The sequence below is a fragment of the Salmo trutta genome, chromosome 13 (genome assembly GCF_901001165.1).
Source record: "Salmo trutta chromosome 13, fSalTru1.1, whole genome shotgun sequence".
NCBI lineage: Eukaryota > Metazoa > Chordata > Actinopteri > Salmoniformes > Salmonidae > Salmo > Salmo trutta.
Window position 1 is genome coordinate 86844480 of NC_042969.1, and position 26211 is coordinate 86870690.

Below are 26211 nucleotides of genomic sequence, written 5' to 3' on the forward strand. Positions count from 1 at the left end.
TGTCGTCCGAGGGAACATGGTTCTCTACTCTGACGTTTCTTCTTCATTTATTAATAGAGGGAATATGCAGCTAACGCAACCTGCCACCCTCAACACCGCAGCTAACGCACCCTGCCACCCTCAACACCGCAGCTAACGCACCCTGCCACCCTCAACACCGCAGCTAACGCACCCTGCCACCCTCAACACCGCAGCTAACGCACCCTGCCACCCTCAACACCGCAGCTAACGCACCCTGCCAACCTCAACACCGCAGCTAACGCACCCTGCCACCCTCAACACCGCAGCTAACGCACCCTGCCACCCTCAACACTGCAGCTAACGCACCCTGCCACCCTCAACACCGCAGCTAACGCACCCTGCCACCCTCAACACCGCAGCTAACGCACCCTGCCACCCTCAACACCGCAGCTAACGCACCCTGCCACCCTCAACACCGCAGCTAACGCACCCTGCCACCTCACACCGCAGCTAACGCACCCTGCCACCCTCAACACCGCAGCTAACGCACCCCTGCCACCCTCAACACCGCAGCTAACGCACCCTGCCACCCTCAACACCGCAGCTAACGCACCCTGCCACCCTCAACACCGCAGCTAACGCACCCTGCCACCCTCAACACCGCAGCTAACGCACCCTGCCACCCTCAACACCGCAGCTAACGCACCCCTGCCACCCTCAACACCGCAGCTAACGCACCCTGCCACCCTCAACACCGCAGCTAACGCACCCTGCCACCCTCACACCGCAGCTAACGCACCCTGCCACCTCAACACCGCAGCTAACGCACCCTGCCACCCTCAACACCCGCAGCTAACGCACCCCTGCCACCCTCAACACCGCAGCTAACGCACCCTGCCACCCTCAACACCGCAGCTAACGCACCCTGCCACCCTCAACACCGCAGCTAACGCACCCTGCCACCCTCAACACCGCAGCTAACGCACCCTGCCACCCTCAACCCCGCAGCTAACGCACCCTGCCACCCTCAACACCGCAGCTAACGCACCCTGCCACCCTCAACACCGCAGCTAACGCACCCTGCCACCCTCAACACCGCAGCTAACGCACCCTGCCACCCTCAACACCGCAGTAACGCACCCTGCCACCCTCAACACCGCAGCTAACGCACCCCTGCCACCCTCAACACCGCAGCTAACGCACCCTGCCACCCTCAACACCGCAGCTAACGCACCCCTGCACCCTCAACACCGCAGCTAACGCACCCCTGCCACCCTCAACCGCAGCTAACGCACCCTGCCACCCTCAACACCGCAGCTAACGCACCCTGCCCCCTCAACACCGCAGCTAACGCCACCTGCCACCCTCAACACCGCAGCGCTAACGCACCCTGCCACCCTCAACACCGCAAGCTACGCACCCTCTGCCACCCTCAACACCGCAGCTAACGCACCATGAACCCTACACACCGCAGCTAACGCACCCTGCCACCCTCAAGCACCGCAGCTAACGCACCCTGCCACCCCTTCAGCCCACCGCAGCTAACGCATCACTGGCCACCCTCAACACCGCAGGCTAACGTGCACCCTGCCACCCTCAACACCGCCAGCTAACGCACCCTGCCCACCCTTCAACACCGCAGGCTAACGCACCCTGCCACCCCTCAACACCGCAGCTACGCACCCTGCCACCCTCAACACCGCAGGCTAACGCACCATGCCACCCTCAACACCGCAGTAACGCACCCTGCCACCCTCAACACCGAGCAGCTAACCGCACCCTGCCACCCTCAACACCGCAGCTAACCGCACCCTGCCACCCTCAACACCGCAGCTAACGCACCCTGCCACCCTCAAACACCGCAGCTAACGCACCCTGCCACCCTCAACACCGCAGCTAACGCACCCTGCCACCCTCAACACCGCAGCTAACGCACCCTGCCACCCTCAACAACTGCAGCTAACGCACCCTGCCACCCTCAACACTGCAGCTAACGCACCCTGCCACCCTCAACACTGCAGCTAACGCACCCTGCCACCCTCAACACCGCAGCTAACGCACCCTGCCACCCTCAACACCGCAGCTAACGCACCCTGCCACCCTCAACACTGCAGCTAACGCACCCTGCCACCCTCAACACTGCAGCTAACGCACCCTGCCACCCTCAACACCGCAGCTAACGCACCCTGCCACCCTCAACACTGCAGCTTTTAAAAAAGAACCCAGCTGCAGCACAGTGGGTTGCCTTGAGGCTCTCATCTCATCAAGCAGTCATTCGGAAGCTTTTTCTCTCGCTCTCGCTCTTTCTCCCCCTCTCTGTCTCTCGCTTTTTCTCCCCCCTCTCTCGCTCTTTCCCCCCCTCCCTCTCTCGCTCTCTCTCCCCCCCCCCCTCGCTCTCTCTCTCGCTCTCTCCCCCCTCTCTCGCTCTCTCTCCGCCCTCTCTCGCTCTCTCTCTATTGCTCCCCCTTGCTCGCTCTCTCCCCCCCCCTTTCTCGGCCCCCCTCTCTCTCCCCCCCCCCCTCTCGCTCTCTCTTTCCCCTCTCTCGCTCCCCCTCCTTTCTCTCTCTGTCTGTCCTCTGAGTGAGTAACATGACACAGTGCACTAAAGTCTCTAGTGTTACTGAAGTGAAACTAACGTGAGTCCTTATCAAAGGTTTCTTCAGTGCAGCATTTCCTGGGAGGGGTGGGTGGCGAGGTAGGGGGATGGAGAGAGGGGTAGAGAAACCCCCCCCAAAAAAAACAGGGTCAGCTCCAACCATTATGTAACCATCCCTTTTCACAGTCAATCATCATGTAACTCTCCTCTCCTCTGTCCTGGCTACACTCAAAGACAATTCCTTCCCAAAGGGTGTGTCCTAAAAAGACGTGAATGAAAGCGAGAACGTCAGGAGGAAAAGGAAAAGGCATTATCTTAGTTTTCTCCTTCGTTCCATCGGAATAGTCTGGCTAATGGGCTAGTACCTTCAGGAGATACTACTGTAGAGATAGACCACTGTATCCCAAATGTGCAACGTGGCGAGAAGGTGTGAGCCCACTTGTAGCCCCCATCCTCTTTCTCCTCCCCTTCCTCCCCTTCCTCACTCCTCCTCCCCCTCTTTCTCCTCCCCTTCCTCACTCCTCCCACCACCTCCTACTCTAACTAGACATACAACCAACACAGAGGAACTGGTGCTGCTCAGCTTACTCTAACTAACCCAGGCATGTTCAGGCTTTATGTACTCTGTCATGGCCAATCAGTCTCCCCACCCCCCCACCCCCCTCCCTTCCTCTCCTCATCCTGGATGGCAGGAAGCTAGGCCCCAGTGATGTACTGAACCGTACACACTACCCTCTGTAGTGCCCTGCGGTCGGAGGCTGAGAAGTTGCCGTACCAGACAGTGATGCAACCAGTCAAGATGCTCTCGATTGTGCAGCTGTAGAACCTTTTGAGGATCTGAGGACCCATGCCAAATCTTTTCAGTCTCCTCAGGAATAGGCATTGTCGTGCCCTCTTCACGACTGTCTTGGTGTGTTTGGACCATGATAGTTTGTTGGTGATGTGGACACCAAGGAACTTGATGCTCTCAACCTGCTCCATTACAGCCCAGTCGATGAGAATGGGGGCGTGCTCGGTCCTCCTTTTCCTGTAGTCCACAATCATCTCCTTTGTCTTGATCACGTTGAGGGAGAGGTTGTTATCCTGGCACCACACGGCCAGGTCTCTGACCTCCTCCCTGTAGGCTGTGTCATCGTTGTCAGTGATCAGGCCTACCACTGTAGTGTCATCGGCAAACTTGGAGTCGTACCTGGCCATGCAGTCATGAGTGAACAGGGAGTACAGGAGGGGACTGAGCACGCACCCCTGAGGGGCCCCGTGTTGAGGATCAGCGTGGCGGGTGTGTTGTTGCTTACCCTTACCACCTGGAGTTGGCCTGTCAGTAAGTCCAGGATCCAGTTGCAGAGGGAGGTGTTTAGTCCCAGGGTCCTTAGCTTAGTGATGAGCTTTGAGGGCACTATGGTGCTGAGCTGTAGTCAATGAACAGCATTCTCACATAGGTGTTCCTTTTGTCCAGGTGAGAAAGGGCAGTTTTGAGTGCAATAGAGATTGCATCATCTGTGGATCTGTTGGAGCGGTATGCAAATTGGAGTGGGTCTAGGGCTTCTGGGATAATGGTGTTGATGTGAGCCATGACCAGCCTTTCAAAGCATTTCATGGCTACAGATGTAAGTGCTACGGGTCTGTAGTCATTTAGGCAGGTTACCTTGGTGTTCTTAAGGCACAGAGACTATGGTGGTCTGCTTGAAACATGTTGGTATTACAGACTCAGTCAGGGACAGGTTGAAAATGTCAGTTTAGACACTTGCCAGTTGGTCAGCGCATCTCTCCAGCCGAAAAAGCTTAAATCCCGCCGTTCAGCCACGACTCGGTGAAACATAAGATAGTACAGTTTTTAATGTCCCGTTGGTAGGATATACGTATCTCCTCGAAGGAGAATGGCAAGGATCGTGCAAGCTAACAGGCAATTTAGGCTAACCCAAACAGACATATAACGGAGCAGAACAGCATTGATCCTGGTCACGGATGGGCTATTGTTACAGACGACCACACCGGGTTCCTACCAGATAAAAACAAGAAGAAGAAGCTCCAGTGGCCATCACCAACACTGGGTTCCTACCAGATAAAAACAAGAAGAAGAAGCTCCAGTGGCCAGGCCATCACCATCACTGGGTTCCTACCAGATAAAAACAAGAAGAAGAAGCTCCAGTGGCCATCACCAACACTGGGTTCCTACCAGATAAAAACAAGAAGAAGAAGCTCCAGTGGCCAGGCCATCACCAACACTGGGTTCCTACCAGATAAAAACAAGAAGAAGAGGCTCCAGTGGCCAGGCCATCACCAACACTGGGTTCCTACCAGATAAAAACAAGAAGAAGAAGCTCCAGTGGCCAGGCCATCACCATCACTGGGTTCCTACCAGATAAAAAACAAGAAGAAGAGGCTCCAGTGGCCAGGCCATCACCAACACTGGGTTCCTACCAGATAGAAACAAGAAGAAGAAGCTCCAGTGGCCATCACCAACACTGGGTTCCTACCAGATAGAAACAAGAAGAAGAAGCTCCAGTGGCCATCACCAACACTGGGTTCCTACCAGATAAAAACAAGAAGAAGAAGCTCCAGTGGCCATCACCAACACTGGGTTCCTACCAGATAAAAACAAGAAGAAGAAGCTCCAGTGGCCATCACCAACACTGGGTTCCTACCAGATAAAAACAAGAAGAAGAAGCTCCAGTGGCCATCACCAACACTGGGTTCCTACCAGATAAAAACAAGAAGAAGAAGCTCCAGTGGCCAGGCCATCACCAACACTGGGTTCCTACCAGATAAAAACAAGAAGAAGAAGCTCCAGTGGCCAGGACATCACCAACACTGGGTTCCTACCAGATAAAAAACAAGAAGAAGAGGCTCCAGTGGCCAGGACATCACCAACACTGGGTTCCTACCAGGTAAAAACAAGAAGAAGAAGCTCCAGTGGCCAGGCCATCACCAACACTGGGTTCCTACCAGATAAAAACAAGAAGAAGAAGCTCCAGTGGCCAGGACATCACCAACACTGGGTTCCTACCAGATAAAAAACAAGAAGAAGAGGCTCCAGTGGCCAGGCCATCACCAACACTGGACAGTTGAGGAGTGGAGAAACATTACCTGATCTGACGATCTCGCTCTCTTGTTCTCTCTCTTGTTCTCTCTGATGTAGTCACAGAGAGTAGAGTAGGAACCTGCAGTGAGCAAGTTTTGGTGGGAATACATTTTCTGAACATCACGCGCCAATGTAAAATGCTGTTTTTGGATATAAATATGAACTTTATCGAACAAAACATACATGTATTGTGTAACATGATGTCCTAGGAGTGTCATCTGATGAAGATCGTCAAAGGTTAGTGCTTCATTTAGCTGTGGTTTTGGGGTTTTGTGACACATGTCCTTGCATGGAAAATGGCTGTGCGGTTATTTTTGTCTATGTACTCTCCTAACATAATCTAATGTTTTGCTTTCGCTGTAAAGCCTTTTTGAAATCGGACAATGTGGTTGGATTAACGAGTAGTTTATCTTTAAAATGGTGTAAAATAGTCGTATGTTTGAGAAATTGAAATTATGATATTTTTGCTGTTTTGTATTTTGCGCCATGCTATATCACTGGCTGTTGAATAGTGTGGGACGGTCACATCCCACCTAGCCCAGAGAGGTTTTAAGAACAAATTCTTATTTACAATGACGGCCAACACTGACCAAACCCTATCCCGGACGACGCTGGGCAAATTGTTCGCCGCCTTATGGGACTCCCAATCTCGACCGGTTGTGATACAGCCTGGAATCGAACCAGGGTCTGTAGTGACGCCTCTAGCACTGAGATGCGGTACCTTAGACCGCTGTGCCACTCGGGAGCCCGACATTAAACTATTAAAACCTGCTCTGATAGAGTACAGATTGATACAACTTTAATCAGATTCTAGTCAAAAAGGGACATCTGGACACTCATCCACAGAGCATCCCTGTGTAAAGAACTAATGTTGTAGAGGCTGTGGTATTTATTTGTCTTTGCTGTGGGATTTGTGGGTGGGTGAGTGTGTGTGTGTGTGGTACAATCAGAAGTGCTTATGTGACTTTTCCTACAGTTTATTAGGTATTGTTGTAACTAGTGGCAACCACACTTGAACATATTTCATAGCCCAGTAAAACCAGCCTGCTAGCTTAGTACAGGCGTATGGTTGTAGTAAAGCTGTGACTCTCTCAGGTCGTAGTAATACTGTGAGCTGATCATTATTCTCACTACCCCATTTCTGTGTGGTCCCAGTCACTGATTGGGTAATTAAAATATGTTCAACTTTAAACACAAAATGTCTGCAATTGATTCCCAGCAGGCAGAGTCCCTCCTCTTGTGAAGTTCATGTTCCTCCAGAAAGACTATTGTAAGTTTTGTTCTTTTTTTACTGCGATGACTAACCAGGGTTTCTGTTTTCTCTCTCCTCCAGATCTTTTGAATACATACCAACGGCATCAGGACTATTCTCTCTTTGTGATTGGATAGACAGCCTGACAGCTGAAACTCAACATGCCAATGGCGTCAACGCCAGACTGCAGGTTGGCTAACTAATACATGATCTAAGTTCTTAGCGAGATGACATTTTTGATACGGATGTCGGTTATGTTATTGTGTGCAGGGCATAGTGTGTTTACTTAGTGAATTCTCTATAATTAAAATGTTGGGGTTTTGACACATATCTCTGTAACATCACGAGTTGTTTATCTGTGTGGTTACCTGTCTTTTCTGTTGTAGACTGTAACCATGGGCAACGTGGAGAGCCAGAACGGCGACCGTGCCTTCTACGGCACCCAACATGGCCACCTGTCCCGTAAACACATGTCTCGATCTCTCCGCATCTCCAACAAGCACCATCAGTCCCAGTCCAGCTCTGGTTCCACCTGCCGTTCCCGTGACTGTCACGCCTCGCGAGGCAAAGTAGATCACTGTAACTCTGAGACCTCCACGCGTTCCAGCAGCACCCCTAGTATCCCACAGTCCTTAGCGGATCACTCCCTGGAGCCCTTCAACCAGACCAATGTCCTGTCAGACTTCTCCTCTCCTATCTGGGTGGACCGCATGGCCATGAATCTCCGGCCCGTCTCCTTCCATACCCGCCTAGACAACCCGTCTGTAGGGCTCCGTCTAGACGCAGCGTCACCTGGGGCTGGCCCCCATGAACCCCAGGGTCTACAGGACAGAGGACTAGGCCTATACAGTAACACGGGGGAGATGACCTACCTTCAGAAGACCAGAGACGGACCCAGGGAACCCCGAGAGGTGGTCAGCTTCAAGAAGAAGAGATCCAAATCAGCCGACATGTGGAGAGAAGACAGTCTGGAGTTCAGTCTGTCAGACCTCAGCCAGGAACACCTCACCAGGTTAGAGAAGTCAGACCTCAGCCAGGGAACACCTCACCAGGTTAGAGAAGTCAGACCTCAGCCAGGGAACAACACCTCATCAGGTTAGAGAAGTCAGACCTCAGCCAGGGAACACCTCACCAGGTTAGAGAAGTCAGACCTCAGTCAGGGAATAACACCTCACCAGGTTAGAGAAGTCAGACCTCAGCCAGGGAACAACACCTCATCAGGTTAGAGAAGTCAGACCTCAGCCAGGGAACACCTCACCAGGTTAGAGAAGTCAGACCTCAGCCAGGGAACAACACCTCATCAGGTTAGAGAAGTCAGACCTCAGCCAGGGAACACCTCACCAGGTTAGAGAAGTCAGACCTCAGCCAGGGAACACCTCACCAGGTTAGAGAAGTCAGACCTCAGTCAGGGAATAACACCTCACCAGGTTAGAGAAGTCAGACCTTAGCCAGGGAACACCTCACCAGGTTAGAGAAGTCAGACCTCAGCCAGGGAACACCTCACCAGGTTAGAGAAGTCAAACCTCAGCCAGGGAACACCTCACCAGGTTAGAGAAGTCAAACCTCAGTCAGGGAACACCTCACCAGGTTAGAGAAGTCAGACCTCAGCCAGGGAACACCTCACCAGGTTAGAGAAGTCAGACCTTAGCCAGGGAACAACACCTCACCAGGTTAGAGAAGTCAGACCTCAGCCAGGGAACACCTCACCAGGTTAGAGAAGTCAAACCTCAGTCAGGGAACACCTCACCAGGTTAGAGAAGTCAGACCTCAGCCAGGGAACACCTACCCAGGTTAGAGAAGTCAAACCTCAGTCAGGGAACACCTCACCAGGTTAGAGAAGTCAGACCTTAGCCAGGGAACACCTCACCAGGTTAGAGAAGTCAGACCTCAGCCAGGGAACACCTCACCAGGTTAGAGAAGTCAAACCTCAGTCAGGGAACACCTCACCAGGTTAGAGAAGTCAGACCTTAGCCAGGGAACACCTCACCAGGTTAGAGAAGTCAAACCTCAGTCAGGGAACACCTCACCAGGTTAGAGAAGTCAGACCTCAGCCAGGGAACACCTCACCAGGTTAGAGAAGTCAGACCTCAGCCAGGGAACAACCTCACCAGGTTAGAGAAGTCAGACCTTAGCCAGGGAACACCTCACCAGGTTAGAGAAGTCAAACCTCAGTCAGGGAACACCTCACCAGGTTAGAGAAGTCAAACCTCAGCCAGGGAACACCTACCCAGGTTAGAGAAGTCAAACCTCAGTCAGGGAACACCTCACCAGGTTAGAGAAGTCAGACCTTAGCCAGGGAACACCTCACCAGGTTAGAGAAGTCAGACCTCAGCCAGGGAACACCTCACCAGGTTAGAGAAGTCAAACCTCAGTCAGGGAACACCTCACCAGGTTAGAGAAGTCAGACCTTAGTCAGGGAACACCTCACCAGGTTAGAGAAGTCAAACCTCAGTCAGGGAACACCTCACCAGGTTAGAGAAGTCAGACCTCAGCCAGGGAACACCTCACCAGGTTAGAGAAGTCAGACCTTAGCCAGGGAACAACACCTCACCAGGTTAGAGAAGTCAGACCTCAGCCAGGGAACACCTCACCAGGTTAGAGAATGACTGTGATATACTATGACTGTGATATGAGGTTGTCTTACTTAGTTACCTGAAGATGAATGCACTAACTGTAAGTCACTCTGGATGACTCTGGATATGCTAAATGACTAACATGTAAATGTAGAGAAGCGGCCAACCGGAGAGTTGTCAGTTCAAATCCATTCAAATTCCGTCACTCTCTCTTTTTTAAATTGTATTTATTTTTTAGCACAGAGGAGATCATCGACACGGAGGAGGCAGAGGACTTCCCTGATTGTGACGGCCTGCTGGGGCTTGTGTCCCCTGAGGGTCTGGAGGGTCTGGACGCAGTAGGCCGGGCCAACTCCCTTGACCAGCTCTACTGGGGTCAGAAGACACCGACCCGCCGGGCCGCTGGACGCTACGCTAAGTGGCACCATGACGCTAACCGCTCCGCCCGGGAGGGTGATAAGATGGTGTCTCCGGAGGAGGAAGAGGAGGATGATGGGAACTCGTACGGAGCTTATACTCTGCCCTGCCGACGCTCACACTGCCTGTCTGAGGGGCTAACCAATCACCGGGCTGCCACCTGCTCCACCATGCAGGGACGCAGGGCACAGACCATACAGGTAGGATGTCACAATGTTGTTACACTGATTCCATGTTTGTTTTTAGTCAAGAGGTTGTTTCTGGACCGGGCCTCAGATTTTTTATTTTTTTCACTGATTCTAAGAGGGAATGTAACAATGAACTGAAACTGAATTGGTTGTGATTTCATGATTTTCATCATGTGATAATTTAGGGGTTTTCCACTTTTTTTTAAACGCCACTCCTGAATAAGAAACAATGTAATTAACAGACCACACCGGTAGTATACGTTAAGGGATCGTTAACGAGGGGCGATGCGTTCTATGGAAACTAATGAACGAGGTGGAAGGTGTGTTCCACGACACGCTACAGAAGAGGAACTGACCTTCCACGGAGTCGCATTATGTTCCAGAGAACCCATAGAGCCCCTGGTCGATTCTCCCTTTTTATACCACGGCTATAATTTAACACATTTTGCCGCTAGAAATGTGTTCATTTGTATTTATTATGGATATCCATTACTTCCTGCTAAGGCAGAAGCTACTCTTCCTGGGGTTTATTATGGATCCCCATTAGTTCCTGCCATGGCAGCAGCTACTCTTCCTGGGGTTTATTATGGATCCCCATTAGTTCCTGCCAAGGCAGCAGCTACTCTTCCTGGGGTTTATTATGGATCCCCATTAGTTTGTGTCAAGGCAGCAGCTACTCTTCCTGGGGTTTATTATGGATCCCCATTAGTTCCTGCCAAGGCAGCAGCTACTCTTCCTGGGGTTTATTATGGATCCCCATTAGTTCCTGTCAAGGCAGCAGCTACTCTTCCTGAGGTTTATTATGGATCCCCATTAGTTCCTGCCAAGAGAGCAGCTACTCTTCCTGGGGTTTATTATGGATCCCCATTAGTTCCTGCCAAGAGAGCAGCTACTCTTCCTGGGGTTTATTATGGATCCCCATTAGTTCCTGCCAAGACAGCAGCTACTCTTCCTGGGGTTTATTATGGATCCCCATTACTTCCTGCCAAGGCAACAACTACTCTTCCTGAGGTTTGTTATGGAATTTCATTAGTTCCTGCCATGGCAGCAGCTACTCTTCCTGGGGTTTATTATGGATCCCCATTAGTTCCTGCCAAGGCAGCAGCTACTCTTCCTGGGGTTTATTATGGATCCCCATTAGTTCCTGCCAAGGCAGCAGCTACTCTTCCTGGGGTTTATTATGGATCCCCATTAGTTCCTGTCAAGGCAGCAGCTACTCTTCCTGGGGTTTATTATGGATCCCCATTAGTTCCTGCCAAGGCAGCAACTACTCTTCCTGGGGTTTATTATGGATCCCCATTAGTTCCTGCCAAGAGAGCAGCTACTCTTCCTGGGGTTTATTATGGATCCCCATTAGTTCCTGCCAAGGCAACAGCTACTCTTCCTGAGGTTTGTTATGGAATTTCATTAGTTCCTGCCAAGGCAGCAGCTACTCTTCCTGGGGTTTATTATGGATCCCCATTATGGATCCCCAAAATCCATGTGTATAGTGTTGCTTCACTGTCCCCTCTGTTCCATAAGGTATATTTCTATCTGTTTTTTAAAATCTAATTTTACTGCTGGCATAAGTTACTTGTTGTGGAATAGAGTTCCATGTAGTCATGGCTCTATGTAGTACTGTGTGCCTCCCATAGTCTGTTCTGGAGTTGGACTGTGAAGAGACTTCTTGTGGCATGTCTTGGGGGGTATGCATGGGTGTCCGAGCAGTGTGCCAGTAGTTTAGACAGACAGCTCGGTGCATTCAACATGTCAATACCTCTCATAAATACAAGTTGTGATGAAGTCAATAGTACCGGCAAAACACCAGGTTCAACGTCAACAGTGAAGAGGCGACTCCGGGATGCTGGCCTTCTAGGCAGAGTTGCAAAGAAGACGCCATATCTCAGACTGGCCAATAAAAATAAAATATTAAGATGGGCAAAAGAACACAGACACTGGACAGAGGAACTCTGCCTAGAAGGCCAGCATCCCGGAGTCGCCTCTTCACTATTTAATGAAGCTGCCAGTTGAGGACTTGTGAGGTGTCTGTTTCTCAAACTAGACACTCTAATGTACTTGTCCTCTTGCTCAGTTGTGCACCGGGGCCTCCCACTCCTCTTTCTATTCTGGTTAGAGACAGTTTGCGCTGTTCTGTGAAGGGAGTTGTACACAGCGTTGTACGAGATCTTCAGTTTCTTGTCAATTTCTCGCATGGAATAGCCTTCATTTCTCAGAACAAGAATAGACTGACGAGTTTCAGAGGAAAGTACTTTGTTTCTGGACATTTTGAGCCTGTAATCGAACCCACAAATGCTGATGCTCCAGATACTCAACTAGTCTAAAAAGGCCAGTTTTATTGCTTCTTTAATTAGCACAACAGTTTTCAGCTGTGCTAACATAATTGCAAAAGGGTTTTCTAATGATCAATTAGCCTTTTAAAATGATAAACTTGGATTAGCTGACATAACGTGCCATTGGAACACAGGAGTGATGATTGCTGATAATGGGCCTCTGTACGCCTCTGTAGATATTCCATAAAAAATCTGCCGTTTCTAGCTACAATACTCATTTACAACATTAACAATGTCTACACTGTATTTCTGATCAATTTGATGTTATTTTAATGGACCCCCCAAAAAAATGCTTTTCTTTCAAAAAACAAGGACATTTCTAAGTTACCCCAAACTTTTGAACGGTATTTTGAACAGAAATGTTTTTCCAGCAACACACTATGATCGATAATGCAGGTAGGAATGTGTGTAACATCCACTGATTGAGCTAGCAAGTTAACTAGATGGCTACAGTAGTGGCTGTGGTAAACAAACAGACAGTCCTGTAGCTTGCTATTATGAAAATCTAATTCAACAATGCCAATAATGTTTTCAAATCGACTTTTGCTTTTCAAAAGCAGCTCAAACATAAAACATGTAAAAATGAACTGTAGCCATTGAATTCTACCGTGCTGATGTACCGTGCCGATGTACCGTGCCGATGTACCGTGCCGATGTACCGTGCCGATGTACCGTGCGTTATAGGGAAATAATGCAGGCTCTAGAATGCCGTTCAAGCCAATCAGAAATGAGTATTCTAGAATGCCATGGTATAACACTAATATGATACTGATTTTAGTCAGGTCCGGAGTCGATGTGAATGCGATTCCACTCCACATGAAAACAAACAAATTAGAGTGGAGGATTTGTGTTTTTGTTTACATAGCATAGCATAACATTCCAAAATATCTTGAGGGGAAGGTTTTGAGGGAAACGTTTACATACAGTAGTATGATTTGATATGTTTTCTTATTTTTTTTACAATTTTTATCCTGTTTTAGCATATAAAAAATGCTTGGAAAGATCAGAGGTTGGACCTAAGCAAGTGTTTAAATACTTCCCTACACATATAGAATATTTCTCGAGCTCATAAATATGTATATGATGTTATGAACCGGCTCAGAGTTCGCAACAAAAGGGAGACAACGTGGAGACAAGGAGTAACAAAAATATATATTTATTAAATAAAGTAACTAAGTAATTAACAATGGCATGTGTAATCAGTAATCAGTAGTGTAAGTGAGTGTTTTGCATACCTGAATGTAATAATGCAGGGTGTTGAAAGGTGCCAAAGCAAATAACCAAAAAGCCACAAAACTACACAACCAAAATCAACAAGGTGTCTGCTTGACTGTGGAAGAGGTGTCTTTATCCTGGGACACACCCGAGCCCAGGTGTTTCCCATCTAGCTGACGACCCTTCCCACTCCGCCCACTGGCATCCTAATAAGGAACAAGAGCAAAGAGAGAAAATACAGCAGACAGAGTGGGAGGGTCGTCACAATGATGTGTTTGTGTCTGAAAGCAGTGTGTGTTTGTTTGTAGGTGGTGTGTCTGTGTGTGTGTGTTCCTGTGTCTGTTTGTGCGTGTGTGTGTGTGTGTAAGTGGTGTTTGTGTGTGTGTATGTATGTATATCGTTCTCTTTTTCTATTTCTCTCTCCATCTCGCTCGCACTCTCCTTCTGTCTGTCTCTCTTTCTCCTTCTGTTTTTCTCTTTCTCCTTTTGTCTGTCTGTCTGTCTGTCTGTCTGTCTGTCTGTCTGTCTGTCTGTCTGTCTGTCTGTCTGTCTGTCTGTCTGTCTGTCTGTCTGTCTGTCTGTCTGTCTGTCTCTCTCTCTGCAGCAGCCCCAGAATATTATTATAGAAAGCTGCTCTGAAACCTAATGCTCCCTATTCACTAACACTATATATACCCCTCTCTGTCTCTGAAGACTCCTGCCTATTTTTATTCTCATTGTGTCTGAGAGATATTACTCTGCCGGTCCTGTTCCTAGAGTTGATAACAAGGTCCGAAATGGATTTAGCGTAAAGAGAAAGCAGGTCTGCACTGCTCGTACGGGTCTGTGTAAAATCACTGCTTTACACACTCGGTCCTTTGTTATGATAATGTGGGGGGTCTGGGTAACAGTGTGACAGTAAAATGTGTATGTTTTGTGTGTGCGTGTGTGTGTGTGTGTGTGTGTGTGTGTGCCTGCATGTGTGTTGGCCACATCGCCAGGGTGCGGGCAGCGGGTGAATGTAGCCGCCGAGCGCATCGTGACCTGCCTGGAGACAGTTTGGTTGGACAATTCTTAGATTCCCATGTCAGTCAGAGGAGAGGGCAAAACCTTAGGCATAGGAGAGTTGGAGAGTTGGTGGTGAGGAGAGTTGGGGGTGAAGAGAGTTGGAGAGTTGGGGTGAGGAGAGTTGGAGAGGAGAGTTGGGGGTGAAGAGAGTTGGAGAGGAGAGTTTCGCCTCTCCCGAGTCCGTACGGGAGTTGCATCGATGGGACAAGACTGTAACTACCAATTCGATATCTCAAAATTGTGGAGAAAAAGGGGTGAAAAGTACAAAAAAATATATAATAATTGGATGCATTCGTGGGTATGTTTCTGTAATCTATGTGGCCGACCCAGGCACACATAATAAAGCCAAGAATAGAGGTAGCATTCATCTCACCATTTAAATCTTCCCGTCGCTGTTTTTAAAATGAGAAAGCGACCAAAAACCAGGTTGCTTTAGTAATGGAAGGACTTGTATGGAAATCCAAGTTGAAGACAACATTAGATGTTCTCGTCCTCATAATAACCACACGTGGTTCTAACTCAACTAACTAGAGCAACACCCTCCAGTTGAAGCAGCGGGGAAAACAAACAAAAGAGGCCACATTTCTCACAAAAAAAAAAAAGTTAATTGAGGATAATTATAAAAGAGCAGGAGAACTTCTTATAAATTGGCTACAATAATTACAAAGACATTTCAAACACCAAATTGAGGAAATGTCTGATTTTCAAGGTAGAACCTATTCCAGTACTTGAATTTCTGAGCTTTAACGTCAAGTTCTATGTCACGTCCTGACCAGCAGAGGGAGTAATTGTATTATATTTGGTCAGGACGTGGCAGAGGGGTATTTGTTTCATATGGTTCGGGTTGTGTGTGTTATTTAAGGGGTGTTTGGTTTATGTAGTCTGGGGTTTGAGTAATTGTTCTAGTGTTGGTTTTCTATGGTTTTCTAGTCTGTCTATTTCTGTGTGATTTGTGTGGCTCCCGATCAGGAACAGCTATATATCGTTGTTCCTGATTGGGAGTCATATATTAGATGCTTGTTTTCACCTGGGGATTTGTGGGTAGTTGTATTTCGCACTGCTGTTATTTATTTAGCCTGTGAAACTGTCGGTCTGTCGTGCTTTGTTTTCTTGTGTTTTTTGTGTTCACTAATTATTATTAAATATAATGATGAACATGCAACCCGCTGTGCCTTGGTCCTCTCTACAATCCGACAGCCGTTACATTCTAAGTAGACTACTTCAAGCCCCTTACTGTACTGTTTAACATGGAAACCAAAATGTATTTGTCATGTTATTTCATTACCAGATCATATTGAGTAGCCCACTAGGCTGTAATTTGTTGGCATTATATCCAGAATAATTAATAGGAATAGTGTTGGGCAAAAGTCTCCGTGTCCAATCCGAGGAAAACAAAAACATATGGAAAATATTGCATTGATAATTTTCTCTGTTAAATCTAAGGAGATCCTGCTGTAAATGAAGCAGACAACAACAGATGATCAACACCGTTTTTTTCCCAGCATAACATTCGTTATCACAACAGCTGTTCGTCACTTGACTGTCATTCGGGAAAAATTCTTTACTTGATCTAATGATGATGATGATGATGATGATGATGTGTGAAAATATCACGGTGCAACTAGACAGCTCGACACCAAATGCGCATCCAACAAATATTTATGCATCATTATTGAAGAACCACGTTAAATGACAGTATCGATTTTAGGTTTTAAGTGTCAATCACATTAATTATTTTGGGATTTGTGAGCCCACGAAAACTGTTTTCACCTCTTAACATAAAGAGACACTAAATGTTACAAAGTTACACTGTATTTCTGAGAACTCTATACAAAAAAAAAACTGTCTGACAGCTAGATTTCAGGATACTTCCAGGGTTCAAGTTCAATGTCTAATTTAACTCATTAATGCTTAATATAAGCTATAACGACAATATACACTGCCATAAATGCAAGGACAGAAAAGTCATGTTTTATGTCACATGATTTTGGACAAATCCGTCAAGACACCAAGCATGATAAAGGGTTAAACAGTTTAAATCAACAGTTTAAATCAACAGTTTAAATCAATTATATTGAATATATAAAACTATTGATCCCCCCCCTTAGATCTTAGACCTTTTTTTTAATTATTGATTATTGTCAATGACCTTATCAACAGCTGTAACAAGTTGTCCAGTGTAGGAAATCCTCATTGGTACCCTAGCTTATAGAAAGACCTGTCTGTAGACTAGGCTAAGGTAGGACAGGGTAGGATCAGTGACCTCAACATGTTGGATTTTTAAAGGCAGGGTTGCCACCTCTATATCTGCAGAGACAGTATGAACTCTACTCAAGGTAAAGGGCTGCTGGTGTGACAGGACTGAAGCCTGGTTCTCTGTCAGTCTGACCACATGCCTGGAGACCAATAGAATGCAACAAGTGTCCATAGACTGTGTGTGTCTGTCTCATCTCTACCTGTGTCGTGTATGTGTGTGTCTCATCTCTACCTGTGTGTGTGTCTGTCTCATCTCTACCTGTGTCGTGTATGTGTGTGTCTCATCTCTACCTGTGTCGTGTGTGTTTGTGTGTTTGTGTGTCTGTCTCACCTCTACCTGTGTCGTGTGTGTGTCTCATCTCTACCTGTGTCGTGTGTGTGTCTCACCTCTACCTGTGCCGTGTGTGTGTGTGTCTCACCTCTACCTGTGTCGTGTGTGTGTGTGTCTCACCTCTACCTGTGTCGTGTGTGTGTGTCATTTCTACCTGTGTCGTGTGTGTGTCTCATCTCTACCTGTGTCGTGTATGTGTGTGTCTCACCTCTACCTGTGTCGTGTGTGTGTGTGTGTGTGTGTGTGTGTGTGTCTCATCTCTACCTGTGTCGTGTGTGTGTGTGTGTAACCGATGTGAAATGGCTAGTTAGTTAGCGGTGATTCGCGCTAATAGTGTTTCAATCGGTGACGTCACTCGCTCTGAGACCTGAAGTAGGGTTTCCCCTTGCGTTGCAAGGGCCGTGGCTCTTGTGGCGCGATGGGTAACGATGCTTCGGTGGGTGTCAGTTGTTGATGTGTGCAAGGGTCCCTGGTTCGAGCCCGGGTTGGGGCGAAGAGAGGGACGGAACCTATACTGTTACATTGATGCTGTTGACCCGGATCATTGGTTGCTGCGGAAAAGGAGGAGGTCAAAAGGGGGGTGAGTGTAACCGATGTGAAATGGCTAGTTAGTTGGCGGTGATTCGCGCTAATAGTGTTTCAATCGGTGACGTCACTCGCTCTGAGACCTGAAGTAGGGTTTCCCCTTGCGTTGCAAGGGCTGCGGCTCTTGTGGCGCGATGGGTAACGATGCTTCGGTGGGTGTCAGTTGTTGATGTGTGCAAGGGTCCCTGGTTCGAGCCCGGGTTGGGGCGAAGAGAGGGACGGAACCTGCACTGTTACATGTGTGTGTGTCTCATTTCTACCTGTGTCGTGTGTGTGTGTGTCACCTCTACCTGTGTCGTGTGTGTGTGTCACTTCTACCTGTGTGTTTCCAGAATGTGACTGCCGGAGAGGGCAGTGAGTACGAGGACAGTGGCATCGACGGGGTGATGGCGTCGGGGGTGGAGCATCAGTCCCGGCGCTATAAAACCATTTCTATGTCCTTCTCCGTGTGCTCGGCGGCGGGGCGGAGCTTGTTCGCTGGCAGTGACAGCGGAAGCAGCAGCGGGGGAGCGCCCAGTGAGGGGGTCCAGGGGGTCTACGAGAACTTCAGACAGGTGGGTTCTGGTTCACACACACACACACACACACCCATCCATCCATGATCACAATCATCATCACTCTATGTGTGTTTCAAATCAAATTGATTTATAAAGCCCATTTTACATCGGCAGATGTCACAAAGTGATACACAAACCCAGTCTAAAACCCCAAACAGCAAGCAATGCAGATGTAGAAGCAAGGGGGTTTGCTGTTTTCAGTCCTTTGTCTGTCTATGTATTTTAAGCTGTAAACAAATTGCAGTTCGGGGACAATAAAGCTTTATTGATTTGAATGTAATGTTATGATCAGGAGTTGGAGATGAGCTCGTGTCAGACAGAGAGTCTGGAGGAGGCGGGGTCAGCCCTGAGTGACGAGCAGAGCACCATGAGTTCAGCCTACCAATCAAATCCCCTGCACAGCGTTGTCCAGGGAACCGTGCGGAAGGCAGGCCGGCTGGCCGTCAAGAACTTCCTGGTTCACAAGAAAAGCAAGAAGGTGGAGTCAGCCACCAGGAGGAAGTGGAAGAGCTACTGGGTCTGCCTCAAAGGTACCTACCCTATCTACTGGCTCTATACACACTACAGCTACTGCTATAAATGTCACTACTACTACTACTACTGCTACAAATGTTACTACTACTACTGCTACTACTACTACTGCTACAATTGTTACTACTACTACTGCTACTACTACTACTGCTACAATTGTTACTACTACTACTGCTACTACTACTACTGCTACAATTGTTACTACTACTACTACCACTACTACTGCTACAAATGTTACTACTACTACTACTGCTACAAATGTTACTACTACTACTACTACTACTACTGCTACAAATGTTACTACTGCTACAAATGTTACTACTACTACTACTACTACTACTACTGCTACAAATGTTACTACTACTACTACTACTACAAATGTTACTACTGCAACAAATGTTACTACTAGTACTACTACTGCTACAAATGATACTACTACTACTGCTGCTGCTACAAATGTTACTACTACTACTACTACTACTGCTACAAATGTTACTACAAATGTTACTACTACTACTGCTACAAATGTTACTACTACTATTGTTACAAATGTTACTATTACTACTACTACAAATGTTACTACTACTGCTACAAATGTTACTACTGCTACTACTGCTACTGCTATAAATGTTACTACTACCTTTACAAATGTTTTTTATTTATTTTATTTCACCTTTATTTAACCAGGTAGGCCAGTTGAGAACAAGTGCTCATTTACAATTGCGACCTGGCCAAGATAAAGCAAAGCAGTTCGACACATACAACAACACAGAGTTACACATGGAGTAAAACAAACATACAGTCAATAATACAGTAGAAAAATAAGTCTGTATACAATGTGAGCAAATGGGGTGAGATAAGGGAGGTAAAGGGAAAAAAGGCCATGGTGGCGAAGTAAATACAATATAGCAAGTAAAACACTGGAATGGTAGATTGGTAGTGGAAGAAAGTGCAAAGTAGAAATAGAAATAATGGGGTGCAAAGGAGCTAAATAAAGAAATAAATAAATACAGTAGGGGAAGAGGTAGTTGTTTGGGCTAAATTATAGATGGGCTATGTACAGGTGCAGTGATCTGTGAGCTGCTCTGACAGCTGGTGCTTAAAGCTAGTGAGGGAGATAAGTGTTTCCAGTTTCAGAGATTTTTGTAGTTTGTTCCAGTCATTGGCAGCAGAGAACTGGAAGGAGAGACGGCCAAAGGAGGAATTGGCTTTGGGGGTGACCAGAGAGATATACCCGCTGGAGCGTGTGCTACAGGTGGGTGCTGCTATGGTGACCAGTGAGCGGAGATAAGGGGGGACTTTACCTAGCAGGGTCTTGTAGATAACCTGGAGCCAGTAGGTTTGGCGATGAGTATGAAGTGAGGGCCAGCCAACGAGAGCGTACAGGTCACAGTGGTGGGTAGTATATGGGGCTTTGGTGACAAAACGGATGGCACTGTGATAGACTGCATCCAGTTTATTGAGTTGTGTATTGGAGGCTATTTTGTAAATGACATCGTCGAAGTCGAGGATCGGTAGGATGGTCAGTTTTACGAGGGTATGTTTGGCAGCATGAGTGAAGGATGCTTTGTTGCAAAATAGGAAACCAATTCTAGATTTAACTTTGGATGCTTTGGATTGGAGATGTTTGATGTGAGTCTGGAAGGAGAGTTTACAGTCTAACCAGACACCTAAGTATTTGTAGTTGTCCACATATTCTAAGTCAGAACCGTCCAGAGTAGTGATGCTGGACGGGCGAGCAGGTGCAGGCAGCGATCAGTTGAAGAGCATGCACTTAGTTTTACTTGTATTTAAGAGCAGTTGGAGGCCATGGAAGGAGAGTTGTATGGCATTGAAGCTCATCTGGAGGGTTGTTAACAGTGTCCAAAGAAGGGCCAGAAGTATACAGAATGGTGTCGTCTGCGTAAAGGTGGATCAGAGACTCACCAGCAGCAAGAGCGACATCATTGATGTATACAGAGAAAAGAGTTGGCCCAAGAATTGAACCCTGTGGCACCCCCATAGAGCCTACCAGAGGCCCGGACAACAGGCCATCCGATTTGACACATTGAACTCTATCAGAGAAGTAGTTGGTGAACCAGGCGAGGCAATCATTTGAGAAACCAAGGCTATTGAGTCTGCCGATGAGGATGTGGTGATTGACAGAGTCGAAAGCCTTGGCCAGGTCAATGAATACAGCAGCACAGTATTGTTTCTTATCGATGGCGGTTACGATATCGTTTAGGACCTTGAGCGTGGCTGAGGTGCACCCATGACCAGCTCTGAAACCAGATTGCATAGCGGAGAAGGTGCGGTGGGATTCGAAATGGTCGGTAATCTGTTTGTTGACTTGGCTTTCGAAGACCTTGGAAAGGCAGGGTGGGATAGATATAGGTCTGTAGCAGTTTGGGTCAAGAGTGTCCCCTCCTTTGAAGAGGGGGATGACAGCAGCTGCTTTCCAATCTTTGGGAATCTCAGACGACACAAAAGAGAGGTTGAACAGGCTAGTAATAGGGGTTGCAACAATTTCGGCAGATAATTTTAGAAAGAAAGGGTCCAGATTGTCTAGCCCGGCTGATTTGTAGGTGTCCAGATTTTGCAGCTCTTTCAGAACATCAGCTGACTGGATTTGGGAGAAGGAGAAATGGGGAAGGCTTGGGCGAGTAGCTGTGGGGGGTGCAGTGCTGTTGACCGCGGTAGGGGGAGCCAGGTGGAAAGCATGGCCAGCCGTAGAAAAATGCTTATTGAAATTCTCAATTATAGTGGATTTATCGGTGGTGACAGAATTTCCTATCCTCAGTGCAGTGGGCAGCTGGGAGGAGGTGTTCTTATTCTCCATGGACTTTACAGTGTCCCAGAACTTTTGAGTTTGTGTTGCAGGAAGCAAATTTCTGCTTGAAAAAGCTAGCCTTGGCTTTTCTATCTGCGTGTGTATGTTGGTTTCTAACTTCCCTGAAAAGTTGCATATCACGGGGGCTGTTCAATGCTAATGCAGAACGCCACAGGATGTTTTTGTGTTGGTTAAGGGCAGACAGGTCTGGAGAGAACCAAGGGCTATATCTGTTCCTGGTTCTACATTTCTTGAATGGGCATGCTTATTTAAGATGGTGAGGAAGGCCTTTAAAAAAAATAACAACCAGGCATCCTCTACTGACGGGATGAGGTCAATATCCTTCCAGGATAACCGGGCCCGGTCGATTAGAAAGGCCTGCTCGCTGAAATGTTTCAGGGAGCGTTTGACAGTGATGAGGGGAGGTCGTTTGACCGCAGACCCATTACGGATGCAGGCAATGAGGCAGTGATCGCTGAGATCTTGGTTGAAAACAGCAGAGGTGTATTTAGAGGGCAAGTTGGTTAGGATGATATCTATGAGGGTGCCCATGTTTACGGCTTTGGGGTGGTACCTGGTAGGTTGATTGATAATTTGTGTGAGATCGAGGGCATCAAGCTTAGATTGTAGGATGGCTGGGGTGTTAAGCATGTCCCAGTTTAGGTCACCTAGCAGCACGAGTTATGAAGATAGATGGGGGGCAGTCAGTTCACATATGGTGTCCAGAGCACAGCTGGGGGCAGAGGGTGGTCTATAGCAGGCGGCAACGGTGAGAGACTTGTTTTTAGAGAGATGGATTTTTAAAAGTAAAAGTTCAAATTGTTTGGGTACAAACCTGGACAGAACTCAGCAGGCTGTCTCTGCAGTAGATTGCATCACCGCCCCCTTTGGCTGTTCTATCTTGTCTGAAAATGTTGTAGTTAGGGATGAAGATTTCAGAAACCAAGGCTATTACGGTTACAGAAGTCATCAAAAGAGAGCACCTGGGGAATAGGAGTGGAGCTAGGCACTGCAGGGCCTGGATTCACCTCTACATCACCAGAGGAACAGAGGGGGGGAGTAGGATAAGGGTACGGATAAAAGCTATGAGAATTGGTCGTCTATACCGTCCGGAATAGAGAGTAAAAGGAGCAGGTTTCTGGGGGCGATAAAATAGCTTCAAGGTATAATGTACAGACAAAGGCATGGTAGGATGTGAATACAGTGGAGGTAAACCTAGGCATTGAGTGATGAGTGATGTTACTACTACTTCTGCTACAAATGTTACTACTACTACTGCTACAAATGTTACTACTACTACTGCTACTGCTAGAAATGTTACTTCTACTGCTACAAATGTTACTTCTACTGCTACAAATGTTACTTCTACTGCTACAAATGTTACTTCTACTGCTACAAATGTTACTACTACTACTACTGTTACAAATGTTACTACTACTACTACTGTTACAAATGTTACTACTACTACTACTACTACTGCTACAAATGTTACTACTACTACTACTGTTACAAATGTTACTACTACTACTGCTACTACTACTACCGTTACAAATGTTACTACTACTACTGCTACTACTGCTACTGCTACAAATGTTACTAGTACTACTACTGCTACAAATGTTACTACTACTACTGCTACATATGTTACTGCTACTACTGCTACAAATGTTATTACTACTACTGCTACAAATTTTACTACTAGTACTACTACTGCTACAAATGTTACTACTACTGCTACAAATGTTACTACTACTACTACTGCTACAAATGTTACTACTACTACTGCTACAAATGTTACTACTACTACTACTACTACTGCTACAAATGTTACTACTGCAACAAATGTTACTACTAGTACTACTACTGCTACAAATTTTTACTACTAGTACTACTACTGCTACAAATGTTACTACTACTACTACTACTACTGCTATAAATGTTACTACTACTACTACAAATGTTACTACTACTACAGCTACAAATTTTACTACTACTACTACTACTACTGCTACAAATGTTACTACTACCACTACTGCTACAAATGTTACTACTACTGCTACAAATGTTACTACTACTGTTACAAATGTTACTACTACTGCTACACATGTTACTGCTGCTACTACTATTGCTACAACTATTACTACTACTACTGCTACTGCTACTACTACCACTGCTACAAATGTTGCTACTGCTACTACTACCACTGCTACAAATGTTGCTACTACTACTACTACTACTACTGCTACAAATGTTACTACTACTACTACTGCTACAAATGTTGCTGTTACTACTACTACTACTACTGCTACTACTACTAGTACTGCTACAAATGTTACTACTACTGTTACAAATGTTACTACTGCTACAAATGTTACTACTACTGCTACTGCTACTACTACCACTGCTACAAATGTTGCTGCTACTACTACTGCTACAAATGTTACTACTGCTGCTGCTACAAATGTTACTACCACTACTGCTACACATGCTACTACTACTACTGCTACACATGTTACTACTACTACTACTGCTACTGCTGCAAATGTTACTACTACTATTGCTACTACTACTAGTACTGCTACACATGTTACTACTACTGTTACAAATGGTACTACTGCTGCTACTACTAATGCTACAAATGTTACTACTACTGCCACTGCTACAAATGTTGCTACTACTACTGCTACTACTGCTACTACTACACATGTTACTGCTACTGCTACAAATGTTACTGTTACAAATGTTACTACTGCTGTTACAAATGTTACAACTGCTACTGCTACAAATGTTACTACTACTACTGCTACTACTGCTACTGCTACAAATGTTACTACTACTACTACTGCTACTACTACCACTGCTACAAATGTTACTACTACTACTGCTACTACTAGTCTGCTAAATGACTTAAATGTAATGTAAATGTACTACCACTGCTACAAATGTTACTACTATTACAACTGCTACTGCTACAAATGTTACTGCTACTACTGCTACTACTGCTACAAATGTTACTACTACATTTACATTTACATTTAAGTCATTTAGCAGACGCTCTTATCCAGAGCGACTTACAAATTGGTGCATTCACCTATAATATCCAGTAGAACAAACACTTTACAATAGTGCATCTAAATCCTTTAAAGGGGGGGGGGGGGGTTAGAAGGATTACTTTATCCTATCCCAGGTATTCCTTAAAGAGGTGGGGTTTCAGGTGTCTCCGGAAGGTGGTGATTGACTCCGCTGTCCTGACATCGTGAGGGAGATTGTTCCACCATTGGGGTGCCAGAGCGGCGAACAGTTTTGACTGGGCTGAGCGGGAACTGTGCTTCCTCAGAGGTAGGGAGGCGAGCAGGCCAGAGGTGGATGAACGCAGTGCCCTTGTTTGGGTGTAGGGCCTGATCAGAGCCTGAAGGTACGGAGGTGCCGTTCCCCTCACAGCTCCGTAGGCAAGCACCATGGTCTTGTAGCGGATGCGAGCTTCAACTGGAAGCCAGTGGAGAGAGCGGAGGAGCGGGGTGACGTGAGAGAACTTGGGAAGGTTGAACACCAGACGGGCTGCGGCGTTCTGGATGAGTTGTAGGGGTTTGATGGCACAGGCAGGGAGCCCAGCCAACAGCGAGTTGCAGTAATCCAGACGGGAGATGACAAGTGCCTGGATTAGGACCTGCGCCGCTTCCTGTGTGAGGCAGGGTCGTACTCTGCGAATGTTGTAGAGCATGAACCTACAGGATCGGGTCACCGCCTTGATGTTAGTGGAGAACGACAGGGTGTTGTCCAGGATCACGCCAAGGTTCTTAGCACCAGTGTATCCTAGTGGTTAGAGCGTTGGACTAGTTACCGAAAGGTTGCAAGATCGAATCCCTGAACTGACATGGTAAAACTACGTCGTTCTGCTCCTGAAAAAGGCAGTTAACCCACTGTTCCCTGGTAGGCCGTCATTGTAAATAAGAATTTGTTCTTAACTGACTTGCCTAGTTAAATAAAGGTTAAATAAAACTTGACTACTACTGCTACTACTACCACTGCTACAAATGTTACTACTGCTACAAATGTTACTATTACTGCTACACATGTTACTACTACTGCTACAAATGTTACTACTGCTACTGCTACAAATGTTGCTGCTACTACTTCTACTAGTACTGCTACTGCTACACATGTTACTGCTACTACTGCTACAAATGTTACTACTACTACTGCTACTGCTACAAATGTTACTACTACTACTACTAGCACCGTGTCCTTCTGGGTCTGCCAGGCGAGGCCTCCTGTACCCCTTATAAACACACTAGGCATACTACTACTACTACTACTAGTATGACCTACTGGGTCTGCCTCAAAGGTAGGAGAGGCCTCCATCTAGCCATACCCTTTATATTCATACTATTACTACCAATACTGTATGGAGGAGCTACCGGTCTGTCTGAAAGGTGAGGCCTGGCCTCCATACAGCGATAGCTTTTTATATCAATACTCAC

General features: G+C 46.9%; 1 protein-coding gene across 2 annotated transcripts in view; it reads left to right on the top strand.

Annotated features, from left to right (window-relative positions):
* Window positions 1-26211, top strand: part of LOC115206681 (TIAM Rac1 associated GEF 1) — a 124068-nt gene that overhangs the window by 29329 nt on the left and 68528 nt on the right. For both annotated transcript variants that reach the window (XM_029773879.1, XM_029773880.1), the window contains exons 2-6: window positions 6973-7081; window positions 7278-7903; window positions 9703-10081; window positions 18166-18387; window positions 18683-18920. In XM_029773879.1, the coding sequence (XP_029629739.1) occupies window positions 7287-7903; window positions 9703-10081; window positions 18166-18387; window positions 18683-18920 (1456 nt within the window). In that variant the 5' untranslated portion in view covers window positions 6973-7081; window positions 7278-7286. The remainder of the gene's footprint in view (window positions 1-6972; window positions 7082-7277; window positions 7904-9702; window positions 10082-18165; window positions 18388-18682; window positions 18921-26211) is intronic.